General features: G+C 36.7%; 1 protein-coding gene across 5 annotated transcripts; it reads left to right on the forward strand.

Annotated features, from left to right (window-relative positions):
* The first annotated feature begins 2351 nt into the window (after positions 1-2351).
* On the forward strand, positions 2352-19933 carry LOC147233437 (ATP-dependent RNA helicase DDX3X-like). 5 transcript variants are annotated; one of them, XM_086148268.1, is made up of 20 exons: positions 2352-2681; positions 4701-4752; positions 5070-5117; positions 5868-5927; positions 6712-6918; positions 7540-7642; positions 8456-8572; positions 9012-9111; positions 9187-9322; positions 9795-9892; positions 10314-10412; positions 10503-10663; positions 10870-11014; positions 11215-11359; positions 12569-12619; positions 15043-15224; positions 15338-15455; positions 15640-15793; positions 16157-16278; positions 17240-19933. In XM_086148268.1, exons 1-20 carry the CDS (start codon positions 2637-2639, stop codon positions 17317-17319), a joined length of 2223 nt encoding a protein of 740 aa, XP_086004394.1. In that variant the 5' UTR covers positions 2352-2636; the 3' UTR covers positions 17320-19933. The 5 variants fall into 5 exon arrangements, with proteins under 5 accessions (XP_086004394.1, XP_086004396.1, XP_086004395.1 ...); XM_086148270.1 differs by having other exon boundaries at positions 7546-7642; XM_086148269.1 differs by having other exon boundaries at positions 5871-5927.
* Positions 19934-21882: the final 1949 nt, after the last annotated feature.

A 21882-nucleotide genomic window follows, 5' to 3' on the forward strand; every position in this document is an offset into this window, starting at 1 on the left:
AGTAAATTTTAGCTTTTTTACTACCAAACAAAAGCATTTTAAATGTTGATGCTTCTGCATTTATAAGGACAGGATGTTAAATGGTCAAATATCATTAGATGAGCACCTTTACCTATATTTCCTGTGGATTACATAGTACTAAGCCTGGGTGTGTGCTGCTTTTAAGCAAACATTCAGGAGCTTCTGTAAGTTTAATACTTTACAAGAAGGAATCCAGAAGAGTTTGCTCATTCTGAAAACGTACTTATGTATACATGTATCAATTTATGTAATTATTTCTGTTTTCTCACCATGTCATTCTTTCTTGATTTAGATGAGAACATTGGACTCTGTTTGCATGTAACAGCCTCTGTGTGTTCACCAGTTAAGTTGAGAAATCTCTGACTTGTATTGGTTGAATTATTCGCTGGTAAGGCAATAAATGCTTGTCACAAACTAAAAAAGGTGCTTCTCTCCTTCTCTCTATTTATGGCCAACTTCTGTATATTTCAACAAGGGGTAATGCCATGTTTGAACCCAATGGGATGAAGATCACTATATTATTATCTCATCTTGAAGGATGACAACGATGATGACGCTCTGAAGCATAGTGTTGGCACACGAACTCGAAAATGAGTTACTGGCGGACTCTTATGGACAAAATGAGTTACAACAACATCTTAGAAACCTCTCCTACAAAGATCACGCTCCTCTTTTCTTTATGCCTCCATATAGATTCTGTGTCACTCCTCACTGCCTCTGAATTCCTGGATGATAGTATGGAATTTAATCAATATTGTATCATCTCTCTTGAAAAGAAATGTGGCCCTATCTTTCGCCAATCTTACTTTTTAGACACTAATTGAATTCTTGCTGGCTCAAGTCAGATGGCAGTCTCAGCATAGTTTTCCAGACATTCTAAAGAATGGCCTTGAGGCATCAGTTATCATAACCCTCCTCTGTCTAACGGTGAGCAACATCACAACCTGCAACCTCCTTCAATTTTAATCAAGCAGTACCAGTTATGAAGTGGAGGCTTGGATGTTTTTTAACCTTTTTGCCATTGTTTTCTCTGCCCCTGTTTTTTTATATTTGAGGTCTAATATTAAAAAGACAACAAATTAGAACGTCAACTTTATCAGAAGCAAAGGGGTTTGAGTAGCCCAGTGATTCTGGGAGTTTAGGTGTGTAGGCCCCTGAGATCCAACCATGGATAAGTGGTAGAAGGTGGATGGATGGATGGATGGATGGATGGATGGAATGGATGGATGGATGGACAGACGGATGGATGGATTATTATCATTATTATTATTGTTATTATTATTATTATTATCATTGTTGTTGTTGTTGTTGTTGTTGTTGTTGTTGTTGTTGTTGTTGTCGTCGTCATCGTCAACATTTGCCATTTGTATTATTTTTGCTAATAATATCAGTCACCACATGACAAAATTAGGCTGGAAAGTTACACAGTAATAGAGCTGATAATAACCTGCAGATATATGTAAGACCCAAGTACCCAAGAGTATTTTTAAAAATGCAATTTTTTAGGACAACGATAACAACCTGTCAACGCAACAACTGTATTTCAGTGGCGTTCAATTAATCGAAATAAAACAACACAAATTTTGGATCACCTGAAATAAGTCACCAAATATTTTAAACCGATTCCGTTTCCAATATCAAACTACAGTTTTCTGAGCAGACTGTTGCTACGTCATTTCTGTATTCAGTTCAGGGAATAAGCTGTTGGGTTAAGAAATGTCACCCATCCCTCCATGTGTGTAGGGCCGAGCAGATAATCACATATTCATTGTAAATTGAATCGTCCCTTTAACCTATATTGCCTTAAATAGATGAAGCAAGAGAGAACACAAAAGTGAGGCGAAGGACATAGCATGTGAGTAGGTTTTGGACTGTCACTGAAGTTATGTCGTTTTGACTGTACAAAGAGAATATCGTAGACAAAAGGTAATCCCATCTCGAGTTGGGTTGATAACGTCTCGAATATCAGGCTTCCTTTAATACAAGACAGCTTTCCGGGTTTATCATTTCCTGATATTAAGTGAAATCCGGATCAAAAATTTGTTCATCACTTTTTTTCGTAATGTTATTTGGAATTTGTTAATTTAATCTAAAGTGAAAATCCCTGAACTGCGTGAAAACCGATGGTATGATCGGTGGATTTAATTAAATAACATTGTTGTACTTTCTGTTATTTTGTGCATTTGTCTTTTTCTCTCCCCTCATTATATAAAAACACAATTCTAGAATATATACAAACACGGACAGCAATGAATTTTGTGTTTAAAAGATTTTAATTTGACATGTTTCAAAACAGACTTTTATTTTATTATTACCGGATGTTTTTCCCATTTTGTTTGAGCACGCTTTACTGCTATAGCTCTGCTCCAGCTTTAGATAAATCGACATCAGCTGAGTTTGCATCAAGTAGCACCTTTGCAGCCTGAATACAGGAATTTAAAGTCACTTAAAAAAAACAACGTTTAGCTGACTAAAGGACAACGGAAAAGCTAGTGAAAGAATTGCTATTTGCCGTATCAAGGGACACGGCAAAGGAGAAATAACATTACATCGAACCAGGCAAACAAAGAGGTCCTTTTCTCAACGACACCATTTTCCCCCCATATTCTATAGTTATGAGTCATGTGTCCGTCGAGAATGTCCACGGTCTAGAACAGCAGGTAAGACACTTTATATTTTGCTTGCTGCATAAGGTAGTGGAAAGTGTTACAGCGACGTTAGCTTGCCGGCTAGCCTAAAACATCGCTAACGAGATGCTATCGCGCTAGCTAGCGTTGGGTGCGCTCTCATTGCTGCGGGACGAGCCAACTGTGTCTTGCCCCCGCCTCTCGTTTATGTCAATATAGCCAGTAGTGCGACATAAAAGATGTGAAAATATAATGTGTGGGGCTTAAGTGGGAAGTCTAATTTAGCATGGCCTCTTAGTGTTTATTGTGATAAACAGGAGTTAGATGATGCGATGATAGAGACAGCGGTTCCGTCGGCTCTCCCATGTAAACATATGAAGCGAACCCGTCAACTAGCATCGGCGCTGCGTTTGTCTTGCAGCTTGATACCATAATAAAATGGTGGTTTGCGTTGCTGAAGCAAACGGGACTGACACGCTAACAATACTGCATTTGGCAGCTTTGCCCACTCGCTGTCTGAAAACACACAGAATTGCACAGTTCCAATGTTTGTCTAGACTGTGTCGCGCTTTAAAATGCCCTTTTCTTCTGCGTCATCAGCAACGTAGGTAAAACCATCTAGCTGCGCCTGGCTGGTCAGACAGTTAAGACAGCGACAGAAAAGTACTGTATGTTGTGAATTATTATTTTTGAACTGGTTCAGTAGCATGAATGCTCTCAAACTACCTGAACGCACACCACTGCTCTATACACATACAATATATATATTATATTGATACATTTCGGTGGGCCAGAAAAACGGCGCTTGAGGGGTTTCCAGAATGGGGAGACCCTCTTGCCCCTCTTGCATTGAAACGCAGACTCACACCAGACCCAGATTGAGGGTTTTTTTGTTTTTTTTGGAGGGGGGGGCGATATTTTCATTTATCATTCAACACAAATGGAATAACGCAATTAGAGATACATTCATTATTCAGAAAAACCCAACACTCTTGTAACACTATGTTGATCTTGGTTGTGAATTGCTGCCAGCTGTGCATCTCACTCAAACCACTGTCATCATGGGTATATGCATATGTGTATTACCGTTAAAATGACTGCTTTCTCAGAAATTTTAGGTTGTGACGGTCGCATTATTTCTCTGTCTTTCATAATGAGGTGGAAAATGATGGAGTAATATTAATAAATGCTTCCTAACAACAGGGGCAGTGACACGTTGCATAGAACTCTGTCAAGGCAGATTTTTCTAGTTCTATATTGATATGTAGGAGAAAAAAATTCTGCTGTCGCTGCTGCATGTAAATGCTGTCAAACTAGAACTAATGTCCATTGCATGATATGGTTTAATGAAAAATAAGAACTGACATTGTCTGACATCAATTTAAAACCAAAAGACTTCAGACAACTTTTACAGCTTAGTACGACATGCAATGCATTGGCAATCGATATTGTTCTTTAAATCAAAACAAAATTGACATTACAACCTCTTAAAATGCCATGATAGACATTTGGGGAAATTGTTTAAAAACAATGCAACATTACTATCAGTTATCATCGATATGTAAATCCAAAAGTTGGCATTAGTTACTTTGACAGTGGTAACCGACATTTGACAAAACATCACCGTCTACCCTTTTCTGAAGCTTGGTACCTGCTGATAATGTATTTTTAACAACCTACTCAATTATTTGACTTGCTCAGTTGTTCTGTATCGTGTTATAATGTAAAATAGCCGTATTTTAATATTTATCATTGTGAAACTGTTTTGTTGAATACAAATAGTTGGCTCTATATTGGTATATAAACTTTATTGATTCATGAAGGTCATTTTTTTGTTCCAAAAGGTCCTTTTTCTTTGCAATTGTCATATCATGTTGATATTGTTTCATATAAGATCAGCACAATGGTGATGCACGCAAAGGAACCGAGCTTTATTGAACTCCCTTGCTTTGAAGAAATGGCCATACTTTGAGTTATAGTTAGCAACTGTTTTCAGTGAAGAATCAGACTACCGGTACACATTTTTCTGATGACTCGTCTTTGTTCCTCCAGCTTGCTGTCCTGGACTTGACTGGGGCAGACGGACAAGGTGGAGGAACCAACAGTAAGCAGACAAAAATGTTTTAAATTAAAAGTGTCACAAGCTTTCGTTTTATTTTGCTTGTAGATGTGCAAAGACCATTCAGTCATTACAAACCATAGCAACAAAAATATTAGGGCCAAACAAATTGACAGGAAACACTGGAGTGTCCAATGACAACTCTAGATATCGCATTTAAATCAAAATTAGAACTGCTTTGGTCTTTGACCTTTTGGCATTATTTTGAGTTTATTCAACTCAATATACTCCATATAATTCTGAGTGTTGCAAGGAAAGAAACTCTGGAGGTGACATCAGACAATGTCTTTCTCTATCTGCAGGGCGATACATTCCCCCACATTTACGGAACAACGATGCTTCTAAAAATGGTGAGAATTCAATCTTCATTGTGATGGTCATTCATCAAGATATTACTTAGTCTCATTAACCCCAAAATTTGTATGCGTCCTGGAGGCCCATGTGTGACTCCGTGAAAGACTTTCCTTCTTCACCAAAATTTTAATCAGTTAGTAGGGCTGGTAAAAAAATAATAACATACTCAGATTTAGAAAAATAAAAGTCAAGTACATAATGCAAATAAATAACTATACCCTCAGTACATGACCAGCAGTTTGATTTCACTTTAAATTAAATGTCAGTGAAAGATGTGTGCATCTAGCACAGTGATTTTAAGAAAACAGTTCAAAAATGAATGAAGCAAAGGACCATTTATAATAATTATTAAAGAATTTTGCTAAACAGTTTACCAGCAAAATATATGTAGAGGCATACTGTCACATTAACACAATGTAACACATTTTTAAAATATACAGATACATCCAGCCCTATTAATTACATTCATATTTTAGCTTGCAGCTTTCTGAGTTGTTTTTTTTTTTTTTTTCCTTTTTTTTTTTTTTTTTTTTCTTTCCTTTGCTTGTGAAATTTACTGCTGTCAGTTATTGTTTTTGTGTCACAGCACGTTCAGGCATGCCCTAGTTTGCATCAGTGTGTGTAAAACACAGCAGGATCATTAAACTTGTTACTGTACAATGGATCAAATTCCACAGGGCATCTTTTTAATAAAATGAATCTTTTATTCTAACAAAAATACACCACTCTTTCCCCATTCTTTCTAGCAGGAAATGCATTTGCTGCTGGGCGACAGGGTGCCTACACAATGGCACCTGCAGCTAACTGTGAGTTCCCCCTTAAGGTTCTGTTCAATTGAATAGAATAGGAATTGTTTGTGAAATACTTGATGTGTGTTGAGTGAGAATACTGGCTTTAAAATTGTTTTTAATGATGACTGTACAGCATGCACAAATTCATCTTTATGAATATTTCCCCCCCCCCCTCAATAGTTTTTTGTAACATGTAGCTAAAACTATTCTGCCATTGAGAGTCAGCTTTGACTATGATCAACTATTTTCATATGGGTCTTTGTGCATCATTTGATATTAACACAGTCTATCTCTGTCATTCTCAAATCTGCATTATTTTCCATGTCATCTTAGATATGCATTTAAATCATCACTCAGTTGACTTATTTCTGTTGAACCTCATATCTAAAACAAATTATATTGTGGAGGAACTCATACAAATTGTACTGCTGTCAAGTACTTATCTGACCCATTAGTGTGACAAGGACAGTTTACCCCAAATTTCAACACAAAACACAAATTTCAAAGCAAAAAAACTGAAGCCTGTTGTTCTGTTTATCAAAAAAATAATTGAAGGTAGGACCTTCTTTTTTTCTTTTTACCAGCTTACACCCGAAACTTTGCAATACATACTTCAGTTGAGTTTTGCAATTGTCTCAAATTTTTGCTTTGAGCACAATAAAATGCCACCAAGTTCCATTTTACAAGATTTGAAAAGATTTTTATTTTATTTGTAAAAAAAAATTAAATCACCTCTGTGGATATGTACTACATCAAGCAGAAGAATTAAAATGTGATTAATCATTGTTCCCTTCTTCAGACGGATGGGATGGGGGCCGCAGCAACTTTGTAAATGGCTACCATGACAATCGCATGACAGGTGGTAATTCCTTCAACCGTGGCCCTCCTCGCTTGGAACGGGGCCGAGGTGGAATAGGTGGAGGTGGCTACCGTGGCAACAGAGGCGGGGCCTTCAACCCCATCAATCCAGCACAGCCAATGGGCTTTGTTGGCTACGAAAATAAGGGTGAGGTCACTTTTTAACGCTTCAAATTAATTTTTTTTCTCAATATGAGAAACAGGAGACCCCTTCCCTGTTACTTAAAAAATGGGAAAAAAATGACATTTTAGTTTGAGTAGCATTGGAAAACATAAAATCAAATTTTCCTCAAGGTGAAAGAATCCAGTTTTTGGATTTTGAATGAAATCAGTCAGCAATACATTGTAAAATTGTAAAATCCTACATCTGTATAACCAACAAACTTGATTCCAAATGATTTATTACTTGATTCCAAACAATTCCAAATGCCAATTTGTATCTGCTAACGCTTATTAAAACAATTTATTTCCAAACAGAACAGTTACATATTACCTCAGCCATATATTATTTCTTTTGAAATTCCAGCTGACTGTCATTGTCTCTGTGCTCTCGTAAATGCATTATCACCTAAAAGGGCATTCACAAAACTGTAAGCCCAGACTTTGTACATGGTTGTATGATTTTCTCTTTTTATACATTTGCAGTTGTATTGACTTATATTTAACACATGCCATCTCCCTTTACTCAGTTTAGCAGAATCTGAACAGACAAACCTCCTTGCTTGAGGTAACTACATTTATATAATTTGTGCTTGTGTTCTCTTGTCAGATGCAGGTGGTTGGAATACAGCTAAGGATGCCTATAGCAGTTTTGGCAACAACCGAGGAAAATCATCATTCTTCAATGACCGAGGCAATGCTAATAGAGGGAGGTGAGTAGATACCTCGGGCCTAATTTTCTTCAATACCTAATAGTGGGGACCAGCAGTAAGTTAGTGAAAGTGAGTACCGGGGAAAAACTTGGTGGCAATAACAAAATTTAAATTAGGGTTTTGACAGAGTTTGGAACAAGCAAATGGTCGCAATCACAAAATAAATGTTAAGCTGATGGGATTTAGCTTGTTGCGAGAGGCCAGTAATTGTAAGCTATTGTTAGGCTATGGAAAAGAATATCGAATACAGTAGAAAAAAATCAAACTGTAGTGCACTACTGCAATAGAACAATGTATATGATGAAGATAACATGACAAATTCAGGGTGAAGAATAAGAAATAAAAAAAATCAGCAAAAAGTAGAAATAATGTGTGACTAAATGTCTGAAATAAGTAAAAGCAATTTGGACAATTGATCAAAAATTGGCAAATACTACTTTAACACAAGCACTTAAGAATAGAGACCCTAACCGTTAAGCTGTTTACATCTATCAATTAGAATGTTAATTTTATGGCACATGCAACTACATTTGGATGTTTTCCTGCTTTTTATCCATCTGTCACTGTACCTAAACAACCTCAGGCTATCAGAGATTTGTGCGATAACTCAATTCTCCAGTGTTATTTCCCACTGAATATTGTACATTATTTAAATGCCAGCTGCAGTTTGTCTTTGAAGAATCAAGACTGAGCTTGAGAGATATTTGATTTTAATTTTTGTCATATCAAATGCTTTAATTATTTCCCATTTAAAATGTGAAAAGTCACATTCATGCAAAATCCATGATAAAATACCATTTTGCTTTGGCTCAGGTTTGAGCATGGTGGATTTGGAAGCGGTGGAGGAGGTGGAAATAGCCGCTGGGTGGAGGAGTCCAGAGATGATGGAGATTGGTCCAAACCAACACCTCGTAATGAACGCCTTGAGCAGTAAGTCAATGTCTTTACAGGTCACGTTAGATGTAGTAAAAAAAATAATAAAAGGACTAGTTTCATGCTGTTATAAGGTAATCATGTGGGGGGACTGTGACAATGACTTATTGTGATATTGATTAGTTTTTTATGTGGACAATTTAGGGGAAAAGAGACCAATCAGACATGAGATGCAGTTTTTTTGGCTTATAAAAATATAAATATAAAAAAAAAATTGTTTTACATCATTCCAAATGTATGTTATTCCTATACAGTTGGAAAATAAGTGGTACTACAGACTAATCATTAATTGGTGGGGTCTATTAAAAAGATCAAGCAATTTATTTCACTTAATACCAATTGGAAACACAGGATCTCCTCAAAGAATAAGAGTAATTATTGTTTTAAGTATCTTCCCTAAACATTCTGCTCTCTCTTCCAATTCTGTCACCTGTAGTGAGCTGTTCTCCGGAAGCAATACTGGGATTAATTTTGAGAAATATGATGATATTCCTGTAGAAGCCACAGGACAGAACTGCCCTCATCACATTGAGAGTGTAAGTTTCGTTATCTGAAAATCAATGAAAATAACTAGTCAATGGTGTCAAACTCTTACCTGTTTGCTGTTGTAGTTTCAAGATGTTGACATGGGTGAGATTATCATGGGTAACATTGCTCTGAGTCGCTACACCAGACCAACCCCTGTCCAGAAATACGCCATTCCTATTGTCAAGTCCAAGCGAGACCTCATGGCCTGTGCACAGACAGGTAAGGACTGTACATACTGTCCAATGAAACAAACACACTTCAGCGATCTCTGTCAAGACATCATAATATTAATAAAATGAACTATTGAATTGTGTATATGTAATTTTTTTTTTTCAAACATTTGCAATTTTTTTCACCAGCATCAATTCTTATTAGGTGTTACAGAAACAGTTTCAATCTCTCGCTGCAGGTCTAACACAAATGCAATTGCGTTTCTCAAATATAGGTAAATCAGGACTTCTGAATCATGCAGGGTCACAAAATGGAGAAATAGTAATTCATTTTTTCAGTTCTTTTTATTCTACTAGGAGTAAATTACTATTTAAAAAAAAGGGTTTTTTGCATTGTACCTCATCCCTATGATCCCTGGCATCCTGCCTTGTTGAAAAAAGCTTTATGCACATTGACTCTTGATATTTTGCCATGGAATGGCTTTCTGGTGAAGATGGATAAGGTTATTTTTTGTCTGCAGGTTCTGGAAAGACAGCAGCATTCCTATTGCCCATTCTTAGCCAGATTTACACTGAGGGACCAGGAGAAGCTCTTAATGCAGCTAAAGCTTCTGGTCAGGTAAGAAAGAGACTGTTAGATAGTAGTTTATTTTTCAGTTGAAAGTCTAAAATACATATGATTTACATCAATAATTTGGGCACTTTCATTTTAAACTAATTAGGTAGACCAATAAACTTTAGGGCCAGGAAAATCAGTTGGTCATTTGTAAGTGTATAATCTGAGAAAAATGCAACCTCCTGTGTAATGCGCTTTACAATTTGATGACTTTAAATTATCTTTAAGTGTCAGACTACATATTGTCAGATTTTACAAATCCTGTATATTGTACCATGTTTTTTCTCATGAGGCAGTTTCAGCATCAGCATGCTGCATATTTTACCTACCATCTCTGTTTTGTTGTGAATCTACTGGGATACTGTTACATGGTATATACTTTCCTGGTTCCTAACTGCTGCTTATAACCATTATTGAGTTACAGGAGAATGGAAAGTATGGCCGTCGTAAGCAGTACCCCATATCATTGGTATTAGCCCCTACCAGAGAACTGGCACTCCAGATCTATGATGAAGCCAGGAAGGTACATACACCTAATGCCTTTGAAGACATAAAATTCTACTAAATGTTAGAATACTGCTGTAGTGCTGCAGTTATTTTTCTGTCTATATAGTTTTCCTACCGCTCCAAAGTACGTCCCTGTGTTGTGTATGGAGGAGCAGACATTGGGCAGCAGATTAGAGATCTTGAGAGAGGTTGCCACCTGCTGGTGGCTACACCTGGTAGACTGGTGGACATGATGGAGAGGGGCAAGATTGGACTGGACTACTGCAAGTAAGACATGGAGAGGGGCTGATGTGATGTATACACCTTACTGATGAATGATGGCACTACTAGTAGAAACAGCATGACCCAATGATTGATTTGTTATATTGTCTGATCCAGTTAAATGTAATTTTTTAATGTCATATTTTTCATACATTGATGTTATTTTTAAAGCCTGGTACCCCCTTCACTTCCTTTGTGTGTTCTTGCTCCAGGTACCTTGTCCTGGATGAAGCTGATCGCATGTTGGACATGGGCTTTGAACCACAGATTCGCCGCATTGTTGAACAGGACACCATGCCTCATAAAGGCATCAGACAAACAATGATGTTCAGTGCAACATTTCCTAAAGAAATCCAGGTATATCTATGATATGTGATATGTTCATGAATGTAGCACAAAGTAAAATTGGAAAAATGCAGCTGAGATGTGATGACATGGTGAGCACATCATAAATGCGCCATGTCTGAAAATCTCAAAATGTATCCAAATCTATAGACTATTTCTGAAAAACGAAAACAAAGTCTTCGGAAAGAACCAACGTACTGCTGTCCCTGCAGATCCTTGCAAGGGATTTCCTGGATGAATACATCTTCCTGGCAGTAGGCAGAGTAGGTTCCACCTCCGAGAACATCACCCAGAAGGTTGTGTGGGTTGAAGAGAGTGATAAGAGGTCTTTTCTTCTGGATCTGCTCAGTGCTACAGGTGAGATAGTTTACAGACAAAATTAATTATTGACCTTCAGTTGTGTTCCAATCCCGCATGCAACAGATTCATGAGCTGGAGCCTGTGTCTAATATTTTAAATTTTTTTTAGAAAGAGACAGAGACACAGCAGCTGCAATTTCATTTCCCCATTTTTTTTTAAATTTTTTAATTTTTATTGTTGCATCTTTCAGACCAGAAGGCGGGGGGTGGGGATATTGGTTGGAATTGTAGGTCGCTTTATTTGCCCCGAGTCTTTCAAAACTTGATTTGTGCATATTGATATCATACTATTTTATATATATATATATATTACAATTGTTTTTTTAAATTGAAACATAAAATATGAATAATAAATATTGCAGTTTTATGACCCTAGTTTGTTTAGTTCAGACTAGTGTAAAAGCGGCACTTGAGTTTAAGAATGGATCAGGTTGGAAAACATTGTCTTAGAGCAGACCTTTCAATTGTCAATTTTTGGCTTTATAGTTGTGTAGAAAACATTAACATGCGAGTGATAGAAGAATGAAGAAGTTAACTCGCCATCTAATTTTACAGAGTACCCCATAGATGAGAGTCCTAATTATACACATTATGGTTGAATGTGTTTATTTTATATATATATATATATATATATATATATATATATATATATATATATATATACACACACACAGAAACACACCCATGAAATTACTACGGTAATTAATGGAGTTCACTCTGCAATTGATGTTTATTATTTTCAGTTGTTCAAACAGCTGTTGCAGTAAACAAGAAATACTGTAGTTCTGTCATTTTTTCCAAAGGTTCCTGATGACAATGTGCTGTGTTAGAGGGCCTCTTTTAACTAAATTCAACAGTCAGTTTATCCTCTTTCTGTTAACATGTAGCTTTGCATTATCAAAAATGTTCAACTGGACATCTGGTCTCTGCAAGGGAATATGACCATGTCCTATGTCATGCTAAGATATGCCATTCTCACCACCAACTATAGTTATCAACATTCCAAAAAAAAAAAATGATTTCCATTCCTTCAGTTTTCATTTTAAAAATGGTGAGTGTTCAAGAAATGTTCTCTTTTGTTGCTGGCCCAAGAAGAGTGGCTGTGAAACATTTATTCATTTAGAGGCATGAAATATTATTAGCAGGTTTTGTACTGGTGAGTGAGTATAGTAAACATGTCTATGGTTTGGTGTGATTTTATCCCAAGTCATCCCCAGCGAAGTTCAGGACAATACTGGAGACAACATAGAGAAACCTGGTAAGATGTTCACTGACAAAATAACCATCTGTCATCCCATATTTTTTTTATATGTTTGCTTGCCTCCAAAGCTGTTCTCTGTGAATGGATAATATTATTTCTGGTTCTGTTATCTGAGTCAGGTCTGCTTGGTGTAAATCAAACATACCTGTTATCGTATTTTTTTTTTGTTCAAGGCATTTTTGTTTACAATATGTTGCTGTAGTTTCACACCTGACCCAAACACTTAATGGAAAGACTCTGGTCATATTTTTACCACGATGCTGTAACAGTAGCAGCGTAATTATTATTACGTAGTTCCAAAGGACGTCAACCCTCCTTATCATCCCCTCCCAGTCCATGCTTAAGCATTATTCAACTTAGGGGATGATCATTTAAATGATAGCACTTGTATATAATTAAGATTTATTTTTGTTAATCTTTTGCAGTATACTTCCTCATTGTCGCAGTAACTTCGATATAAACTTTTACATACCACAAGTATTTATTACATTTCTGTCAGATTTGAGTAAGTTCAATTATAGTTGGCCAAAATGAGAAGGATAGCCTTCTGTGATGTTGCTGTCATAATGTAGAAATGACAGAATGTTCCGTGACACCTTGAAGTGAAGTTTTCATGAACTTTTGGTAGTCCCATTGGGCAGCATCAGATGAACTTCCCTCAGTGTTGATAGCTTTTTAGATATTACAGATAAATAATTAGAACTCAATAGAATTTCATTTTTATATCAAATTTCTAAAGAGAATGCTACAGATATTGCTTCTTCTGACAAACTGCAGCTGAGCAATTCAAATGCTATGTAGCATTTAGCAATGCTATGTCTATGCAACAAACAAATAGATAAAATATGAGCTCTTCACTTTGTAACCCCACTATTTTTGTGCTGTATGCCCTCAGAACAATAGAATTCTGACCAAACTCTTTCCATCAGTGGCTCTTGTCACAGTAGCTGAAAACACTATTCTGCTAGTTATTTCTCCCACCCTGTTCTCCTTGCCACTCATTACACTCTACACTGCACTTAATTCATGGTTAAACCTCAAAATGTATTATTTTAAAGCTGAGTCATGGAGCTGTTTGCAAATTTTGTCTCGCAAATATTGTCCAACCATTGTTAATTTTTTTGATATATTTTTGATATATCATTTTGATATATATTTAATTCACTTGAGATTCTGAGAAAAGTAAAAAAAAAAAATCTTACCAACATATCCAATCTGACATAATGAATACGATTTAATCCTTAAAAATATCCTCGTCATTCTGTAAAACATTTTCAAAATTTGTAACTTTCTGGACATTGGGGAGTGCTTCTTTGATCTTTTGCAGTTTGGTGTTGTTAAATATCAATAATGCTTATTGCAGGAAATTTGGCATGGATTTTGATTATTTATTATTGGTATTTCAATCCCAAGTAGTCCTATAGATGTAAAAAAAATGGCAGATGCCTGCAGATGCCTACAGAGAAGACGTTTTGACACTTTGCTCAGAACTCAGTGAGAGTGAAACCCCTCATCTGGGTTTGTATTTTTTACATCTTTCCATCAGATTGTATAATTGATGATAAGCAGGTCAGATAGTAGAATTCACAAATGAATTTGTGATTTCACATATGTTGGTTTTAATGTCGAAGTGTGAGGGGTACCTACATTTTGGGAAAGCGTGCATGTGCGTGTGTGCGTGTGCGTGTGCGTGTGCGCGTGTGAGAGCTATAATCAAGTTGAAGTTTTTGGTCAGAATCAAATTTGGTTTAAATGTTATTCTAAATAAGTTGCAAACATTTTTCTATGAGTGTGTTATTCATCATTTAATAAAATGGGCTGATTTTGTTCCTGTTTTCCAAGTGATTTTTATTTTATTTTGAACTGTTAGGTTAAATGATGCCCAGGGTTCTCACACATGATGTATATCTTTTTTTCAATAAGGCATCCGAGTATTCTGATAATCATTTCAGTTCAATTTTGTCTCATTTGAAAATTGTGAGCAGTTTTGCCAGTTGGGGTTTTGCTAATTTCTCAATACACAGACCTTTTGTATCACAATCCATGTAGGAAAGAAAATCTGAAACTTTCTTTTTGCCATGTCATCAGCTACCCTCATGGATTGTAGTTTCATCTGGTCCATTAATTATGATCAGAGCAACTGTGATAAATAAACACCAAATTGAAGATTGAACTCTGTCCCTGTCTTGCACTGAGTGTTTTGGTAATCCTGACTTTTCACAGTGTTTTTCCATTACTCAGATTGAAATGTACAGACCATAGATCCAGATCAATAAAAAAAAACAGAAATTTGAATGTCTGAAGGATGCTGTCTCTGAACTACTCAGCATTCATAAATATTGAAACCATCTTTACATATTTATTTACCAGCCTTGATACTATCATGATTTACATCAAGCATTTTTCTCTCTATTCACTAGGAAAGGACTCACTGACTCTGGTTTTTGTGGAGACGAAAAAAGGTGCAGATGCCTTGGAGGACTTCTTGTATCGGGAAGGCTACGCTTGCACCAGTATCCATGGTGATCGCTCCCAGAGAGATCGGGAAGAGGCCCTGAGCCAGTTCAGATCAGGAAAATGTCCCATTCTGGTGGCTACAGCTGTCAGTAAACCTAATATACAATATTGTGATCAAAACTTAACAATCAGGTAACTGTTGCCATACATGACATACTAAACGCTCAACTTTTTTATTCTTTTGTGATACATCCTCAGGTTGCAGCTCGTGGTTTAGACATCTCCAATGTGAAACATGTCATTAACTTTGACCTGCCCAGTGACATTGAAGAGTATGTCCACCGCATTGGACGTACAGGACGAGTAGGAAACCTGGGTAAGCTAAAGAACTGATACTGCATGTGATTAAATATTTGAAAGAAAGAGCAACTCTCAAAAAATGGTTTCTTCATATGATTTTTCACAATACAAATTTTATACATTTTTTTTTATCTTCAACCCAAGAGTATATATTTTGAAATGTATGTTTGTTTGGTTTTTTTTTGGTTTGTTTCTTCCAGGGCTGGCCACATCTTTCTTCAATGATAAGAACGGGAACATCACTAAAGATCTGCTGGACATTCTGGTAGAAGCCAAACAGGAAGTGCCCTCCTGGCTTGAGAGCCTTGCTTATGAACACCAGCATAAGAGCAGCAACAGAGGACGGTCCAAGAGGTCCACATAAACCCTCCCCTCTTAACCATTTAAAATTGCCATATTGTCATATGAGGAAATTCACTTTTATAACATAATTGCTTGTGTACATAAGCTCAAATTGACTTTTTGACATCTTGTATCCAGCACTAACTTTAAATTTAGATTCTGGATTTATTCAAGATAAGCTATACTTTATTGAACCTTATAGAGAAAATTCTTTGAAGAGAGTGAAGTTTTGGTTGTTTGTTTTTCTAATTGAAATAAGCTAATTTGGAGGATATCTTTCATTTTGTTTGTGTTTTCTTGTTTGTTATTTTTAACCCAGAAATGCCTTAATTCAAATGCACAAAAAATTCACTTTACATTTCACTTTACTGCTAGATTTGCTGGTGGCTTTGGAGCCCGAGACTATCGCCAGACAGCTGCCGGAAGCAATGCTGGAGGCTTTGTACGAGGAGGTCGCAACCAAGCAGGACATGGAGGGAACCGTGGCTTTGGAGGAGGTGAGAAACAAGTCCTGGGAGGAATTTATATTTAAAGTTTTTAAATTATGGTACCAGCATTTCTACCAAGGCCTCTTTTTAGTGAAATTACTCATCTATCAAATGAGAACCATGAGTCAACATCACAACAGGTCAAACTCTAGCAACATGTCTATAGTTATCTCAGTGGATGAAATGATTCTGTAGTGACTAGATGGATAAGCAAAATAATAATCATCTTTAACTTTTTATTTATTTCTTTTTCCTTCCAAGGTTCATATGAATGGTTGAAAGTAAATATCTCAATAGATTCATTGGTAATACTTTTCATATGCATTCTCCTCCACTTAAAGGTGAATTGAAGGAATGTGGAAGTGAGTAAAACATGAAACCTTTAGCTCATGTTAACTTCCTCTCTATTTTTTAAAAACACCATTTGCGTATGAAGATTTTGATCAGCTATATTTAAGATTTGAAACTGGCATATACTGAGACCTATGAGTCATTAAAACATGCTGAACTGTTGACATCTGTAGACTGGAGTTTTGGAAAAAATATAAACTATTTCCACTTGCTGCATGTAGACATACTGCTTTTCACAAATCTGCAGATTTTACATTTCATAGTTGACCAATGGCTGGTGTTTGCTTAATGAGGTGGGGATTGTCACTCAAGATATTACTTTTATACTGCTGCATTTAAGACCATTATTTCACTGCCAGACATTATTGAAAGGTTTATTCGTGTCCTGAAAAGCATTGAAAAATACATCTTATTCCGAATAGATTTCCTTTTTCCTGTATGAAATTTATATTTTTTTGTGAAAGTACTAATGACAAAACACTAGTTTCTCTGAAATAGTACTGGGTTTTTAAGTGCCTGAAGTCTCACCAAAAGTTTTTGAGCTGAGCTTGGTGTGGGTCCACCGAACACCTTCAGTTTTTTGTTTTTTTTAATCTCCTTCCTCTGTGATTCCTCTCAGGTGGATTTGGTAACTTCTACACCAGTGACGGCTATGGAGGCAACTACTCTCATTCTCAAGTTGACTGGTGGGGCAATTAGGCACTCCCTTACACCCTCCTCCCCAATCCTCTTTCATCTTTTCTTACCTTGCTTCCTTTCTCAGCACTGTCAGCTGTACCCTATCTGTTTCTTTACTTCCCATCAATCCTAAGAACCTCCATGCATGCTATGAAACTATTTATACTCATTTATATTGCTCTTGTTCAACCCTGGTATGTGCACTTCAAATCTTTTAATTTGTCCTGACATGTTAGTGCTTTCCATTCCTTCCTTGATCTTTACATTTCCCCCCCTCCTTTTTTCTAGTTCGTCACAATAGACTACATAATAGGGGTTTCCTCTGTTTTGAATTTTTCACTTTATAGCCACAGATATACTAGCTTTCTGCTAGCAGAATATTGTGGTCCCCTGTGCTTCAAGTGGTTTCCCTTCTTTTAGAAGTGTCCAAGCATCAACTAAAATTAAGCTTCTACAACTCCCCAGGGTTGGATAGACACCAGTGTGTACAGTGTATTGTTGATTACATGGGGAAATCTGTTTTGTTTTTCCACTTAAAACTATTTAATTTTTGGCTTCATTGTGTTTTTGGCTACACTCACCTAAAGTCAGCCAGGCTTCCTGTGTACCCTTGCATGTCATTTTTGTATTTAATGCATGGCCATGCTGCAAATCACCGGCCACAACCTTTTCCAAAATAATAGTGCAGAGATAGGGGGAAAGAATGGAAATTGGCTGAGGACTATTTTACTTATTTGACAGATATGCATGAGAGGCCACAATAATTGTTTCTTTTATTTCTATTTTATCCCACATTTCTAAAATCAATTTGAGGTACTGATTGACCATGATTTGAGAAAGGCATCTAATGTAACAGATGGGCTGGACAAAATACAAAACCCAATCCATGTAGTTGTTCCTCACAACTGCAGAAAGGATTTTTTTTTTTTTTTTTTTAAACAAAGCATAAAGGAGGATTATTTTTTTTCTGTACTGTGCCTTCAAGAATTCAAACATTGTCTCTTATTTCTGTTATTTTATTGCCATGATATGTAACTGGCTAGAAGTATTGGCCATTTGTAACTGAATTGTATATTCAATGTCATGTATGGGTTCAAACACGTTTTCTTTATCACTATTTGGAAGGAAACAATGTAGGCTTGAACTAAATCAAACCTTGGCAAAAAAAGGAACAACAACAAAAAAGAAACAAAAATGGCAATGAGGCCAATCAAAGCATTTCCTTATCTGTCTACTGGAGTCTATTGGTCTCTGATTAGCTGGTTTCCAAAAGCATAATACCACACCAACCGTGGGTCCTTTTTTTCTCCACACGCGGTAAAAAAGATTCAAAAAAGGAAAGAAGCTCGTTTGTAACAAAATCAAAAAGAAATCCCTTTGCTTCTGTGTAAAGATTCAGTTGCGGTTTTATGCTTTTGAGAAACTGTTCTTCTCATTGACTTGTAAGTCAAAACTATAGCTCTAGTTTGAGCTAATGGCCGGATTCCTCAAAGCCAACTGGTCACTTACCGCTGGGTCTTTTTGTGACAGTAGGGCCTCTGAGCTGTGCAGCAGCAGCCACGTTGTGATTCTGATTCGTCCACATTTACTGTTCACTCACAGTTGTCTAATTTTGACGCCACAATTAAAGTGAAATGGGTTGATCTGTTCTCCCTTCTGTTTTGAATGGATGATTTCAACCAGAATTAGTGTGGTTCCAAATTGAAAGCTACTATTTGGCTGCTGCTGGATATCTGCCTATTTTACGGACCCTTAGTGTCAGCATGGGCTCTGGGAAACCAGCTCTGCCTCCACCATAAACAATGAAACCCTTGTTTGCCAAAAACTTCTTTCAAGGGATAACACAACTAAAAGGCTAAGAGTTCAAAATTTCTCGCTCACTCTATCCTGGAGAGTTATACGAAGAGTTTTCTCTAAAAAAAATTGAGTAATTCCAGTATTTTTTTCTGAGGGGGTGTCTTGATATATTGAGGTCAGGGATACAAGCAAATAATGGGCTGATCTAGCCTTACCTGTTTCACAGCAGGGGCTGCCAGGGTTTCTGCAAGGAGTAGCTTTGTGCACTTATAGCTCCATCCATCTGACAAGACCAGAATGGAAAGGGTATGACTTGACCGAGACATTTACGCAAATTGTTCCTGCACCTCTTGATATGCAATTATTTTTTGAGAATGGGTTTCATTTGCAACATAATACAGTGGCAAGATTTTGTTCCAAAATAATCTGGTTGGATTTTATGGAAGCCTCTTCCGATCTTGCAAGAATGCACATGAATTCACAAATTTCCTGCAAATAAATTATGTTGCAAAAGACCCGAAACATGATGAATACCTAAATTAATTTTTGAAAATACTGATAGTCGGCCACCCTCTAATTGTGAAAAATGCCCCCACCCCCACCCCATATTGTCCCACTCAAGGACATTCTGTGTTCGGCGTGTGTTGCAGTTATGAGTTAATCGTTTGTTTTGCAGCACTTCAACTAAGTGATAAGATCTTTGTGATGGAAAGAAAAGACAACAGCAAGATAAATGCTAGGGTCACTGTTACAGTTACATCCCAGAATAGATTTTAAATGCCCAAGCTAAGGTTAGCCCAACTTGGCCCTGCTGTGGAACTAGACTATGCTCAGCCCTGCACCCAAAATGTCCCTGATTCATCCCTAATTGAACCTATTTAATGGAACTCAACAGTGGTTGAGGTCCAATTATTAACTATATCTGTCAGCAGCAGCAGGAGCCCAAAATGGTCTGTTGCAAATTTTTAGGGATACTTGTCATATTATGGGCTTGATTCATTTTGTTTACACAAGTAAAATAAACAGAATCCATGTAGATGCTTCAGCTGTTCTTCAAACAGAAAGAGAAGAATCTACACTGAGAACAATTGTGAAGAATTGATGTGAAGAAAATCAATGTTGGACTAGACAGTGTCTGGTGAGATTAGTTCAGTGGGCAATTTGACAGCAGCTCACGAGATAGCGTATTTATTTTTTAATGAACTAATTTTCCACCAAGTATTTGTCCACACATATATGAAAAAATGTTTGACATGGTTGATTTTTCTCAAATTGCCCACTGGCTGGACCAAGACAAAAAAACATGCAAGTGTTGTTTTTTGGTCAAGGATTTTACAATGCCAAGCCAATACACATAATTCTACAGCATATGTTGGTTATGTTAGTACATATTTCCCATATTCTATGATTTTATTTATTAGTGTTTTTTTAACTATTTAAGATGAATGTCATATTCAGGTCAGGTATATCCCTGAGATCCAGAGAGAATGAAGGTCCCAGAACATTGTGTTAAATAAAAGCAAAGAATGAGAAATAGGAAGCCGCTCTAAAAAGTGTGCGATTTAGAATGTCTTAACACAGCTCACTACAATAGTACAAATGTAGCATCTTGATTTATGATGGGGGAAATTAGTTAAATGATGCACTGCATAGTCACTCTTTCTGGTTAACCCTATTGTTGTTAACTCGTGGAGTCAATTGATAGGGACGATCTTGAGCATCAATGGATAATTGAAGGAAAAAAAGCATCACATTGCAATGTGCAACTGCTCCCAGTAGTGTCTTCACAACATTCACTCACAAAGAAAGCTTTGCATGCAGATTATGAATAATTTCTTCCAACTGTTAGAAGTGTTACATAATCCTCATGGTAACAGGCCATTGGACACAGGCTTAACCACTGCAAGCGCCATCAAACCTGTGCTGATGTTGTGTCCCAATAGATCTTTGCACATTTAGCTTTTTTTTTTCTTTTATAAATGACTATAAATGACACACTGGGGTATGAAGGAATCAGCTGAGGGTAATGAACTAACAGGACATTGGGTTTAAATTGCAAATGACAATCAATTTTGGGAGGACTTAAAATTTGCTTCAACAGCTGAACTCACTGAACTTTATTTGCACTTTCTAAAGTAAAAGGGGACACCTTAACGTGTAGGGTTTTTTTAATTTATGTTTTTATTGTCTGTCTTTTTGGTAGTTTGTGTGATCTGTTTGGTTTTATTTATGCACTCACAGTAAGAGCCCATAACCTTCAGCCAACAGGTACCTGATGACATTCCCAGCTATTAGTTTCCAGAGTGCAACAGTTAATGGGCTGCAACATAGATAGGATATTGTTGCCTTTTTTAACTTGAGTTTAATGATTTTTCCATCCTTGAACTTTGTGTGAAGCTAAATAAGCCTGTCACTTTCATGATGTTATTAAGCATGTAAAATTGACACTTTTGCTGCCTAAATGAAACGAACCTTTATGCAGGATATGTAAGAGATTGAGATGTGATAGGCACTTGGGCCCCTATCTATTTTCTGAGTACACAGGGAACATCACACAGCTGTTGATAAAGTTACTGATCTTGATAATCCTAGCATTTTTTGACTGACAGTACTTTACAATTTAGGTAATTTCAGATTTCAGTGTTTCAATGAGGGTGTCAGGAAAGGAAAAACTTCAGTTTACCTCACTTTATATTGTTTGTAGAACAGTCTTGTCAATTAGTGTTGTTCAAAGTATGCACATAAATATGCAATGTCTGTATGTCATTCTCTAGATCAGACAGAATA

This window comes from Fistularia commersonii, chromosome 6, assembly GCF_037954325.1.
Source record: "Fistularia commersonii isolate RoL2024-O1a breed Wild chromosome 6, RoL_Fcom_v1.0, whole genome shotgun sequence".
NCBI classification, from domain to species: Eukaryota; Metazoa; Chordata; class Actinopteri; order Syngnathiformes; family Fistulariidae; genus Fistularia; species Fistularia commersonii.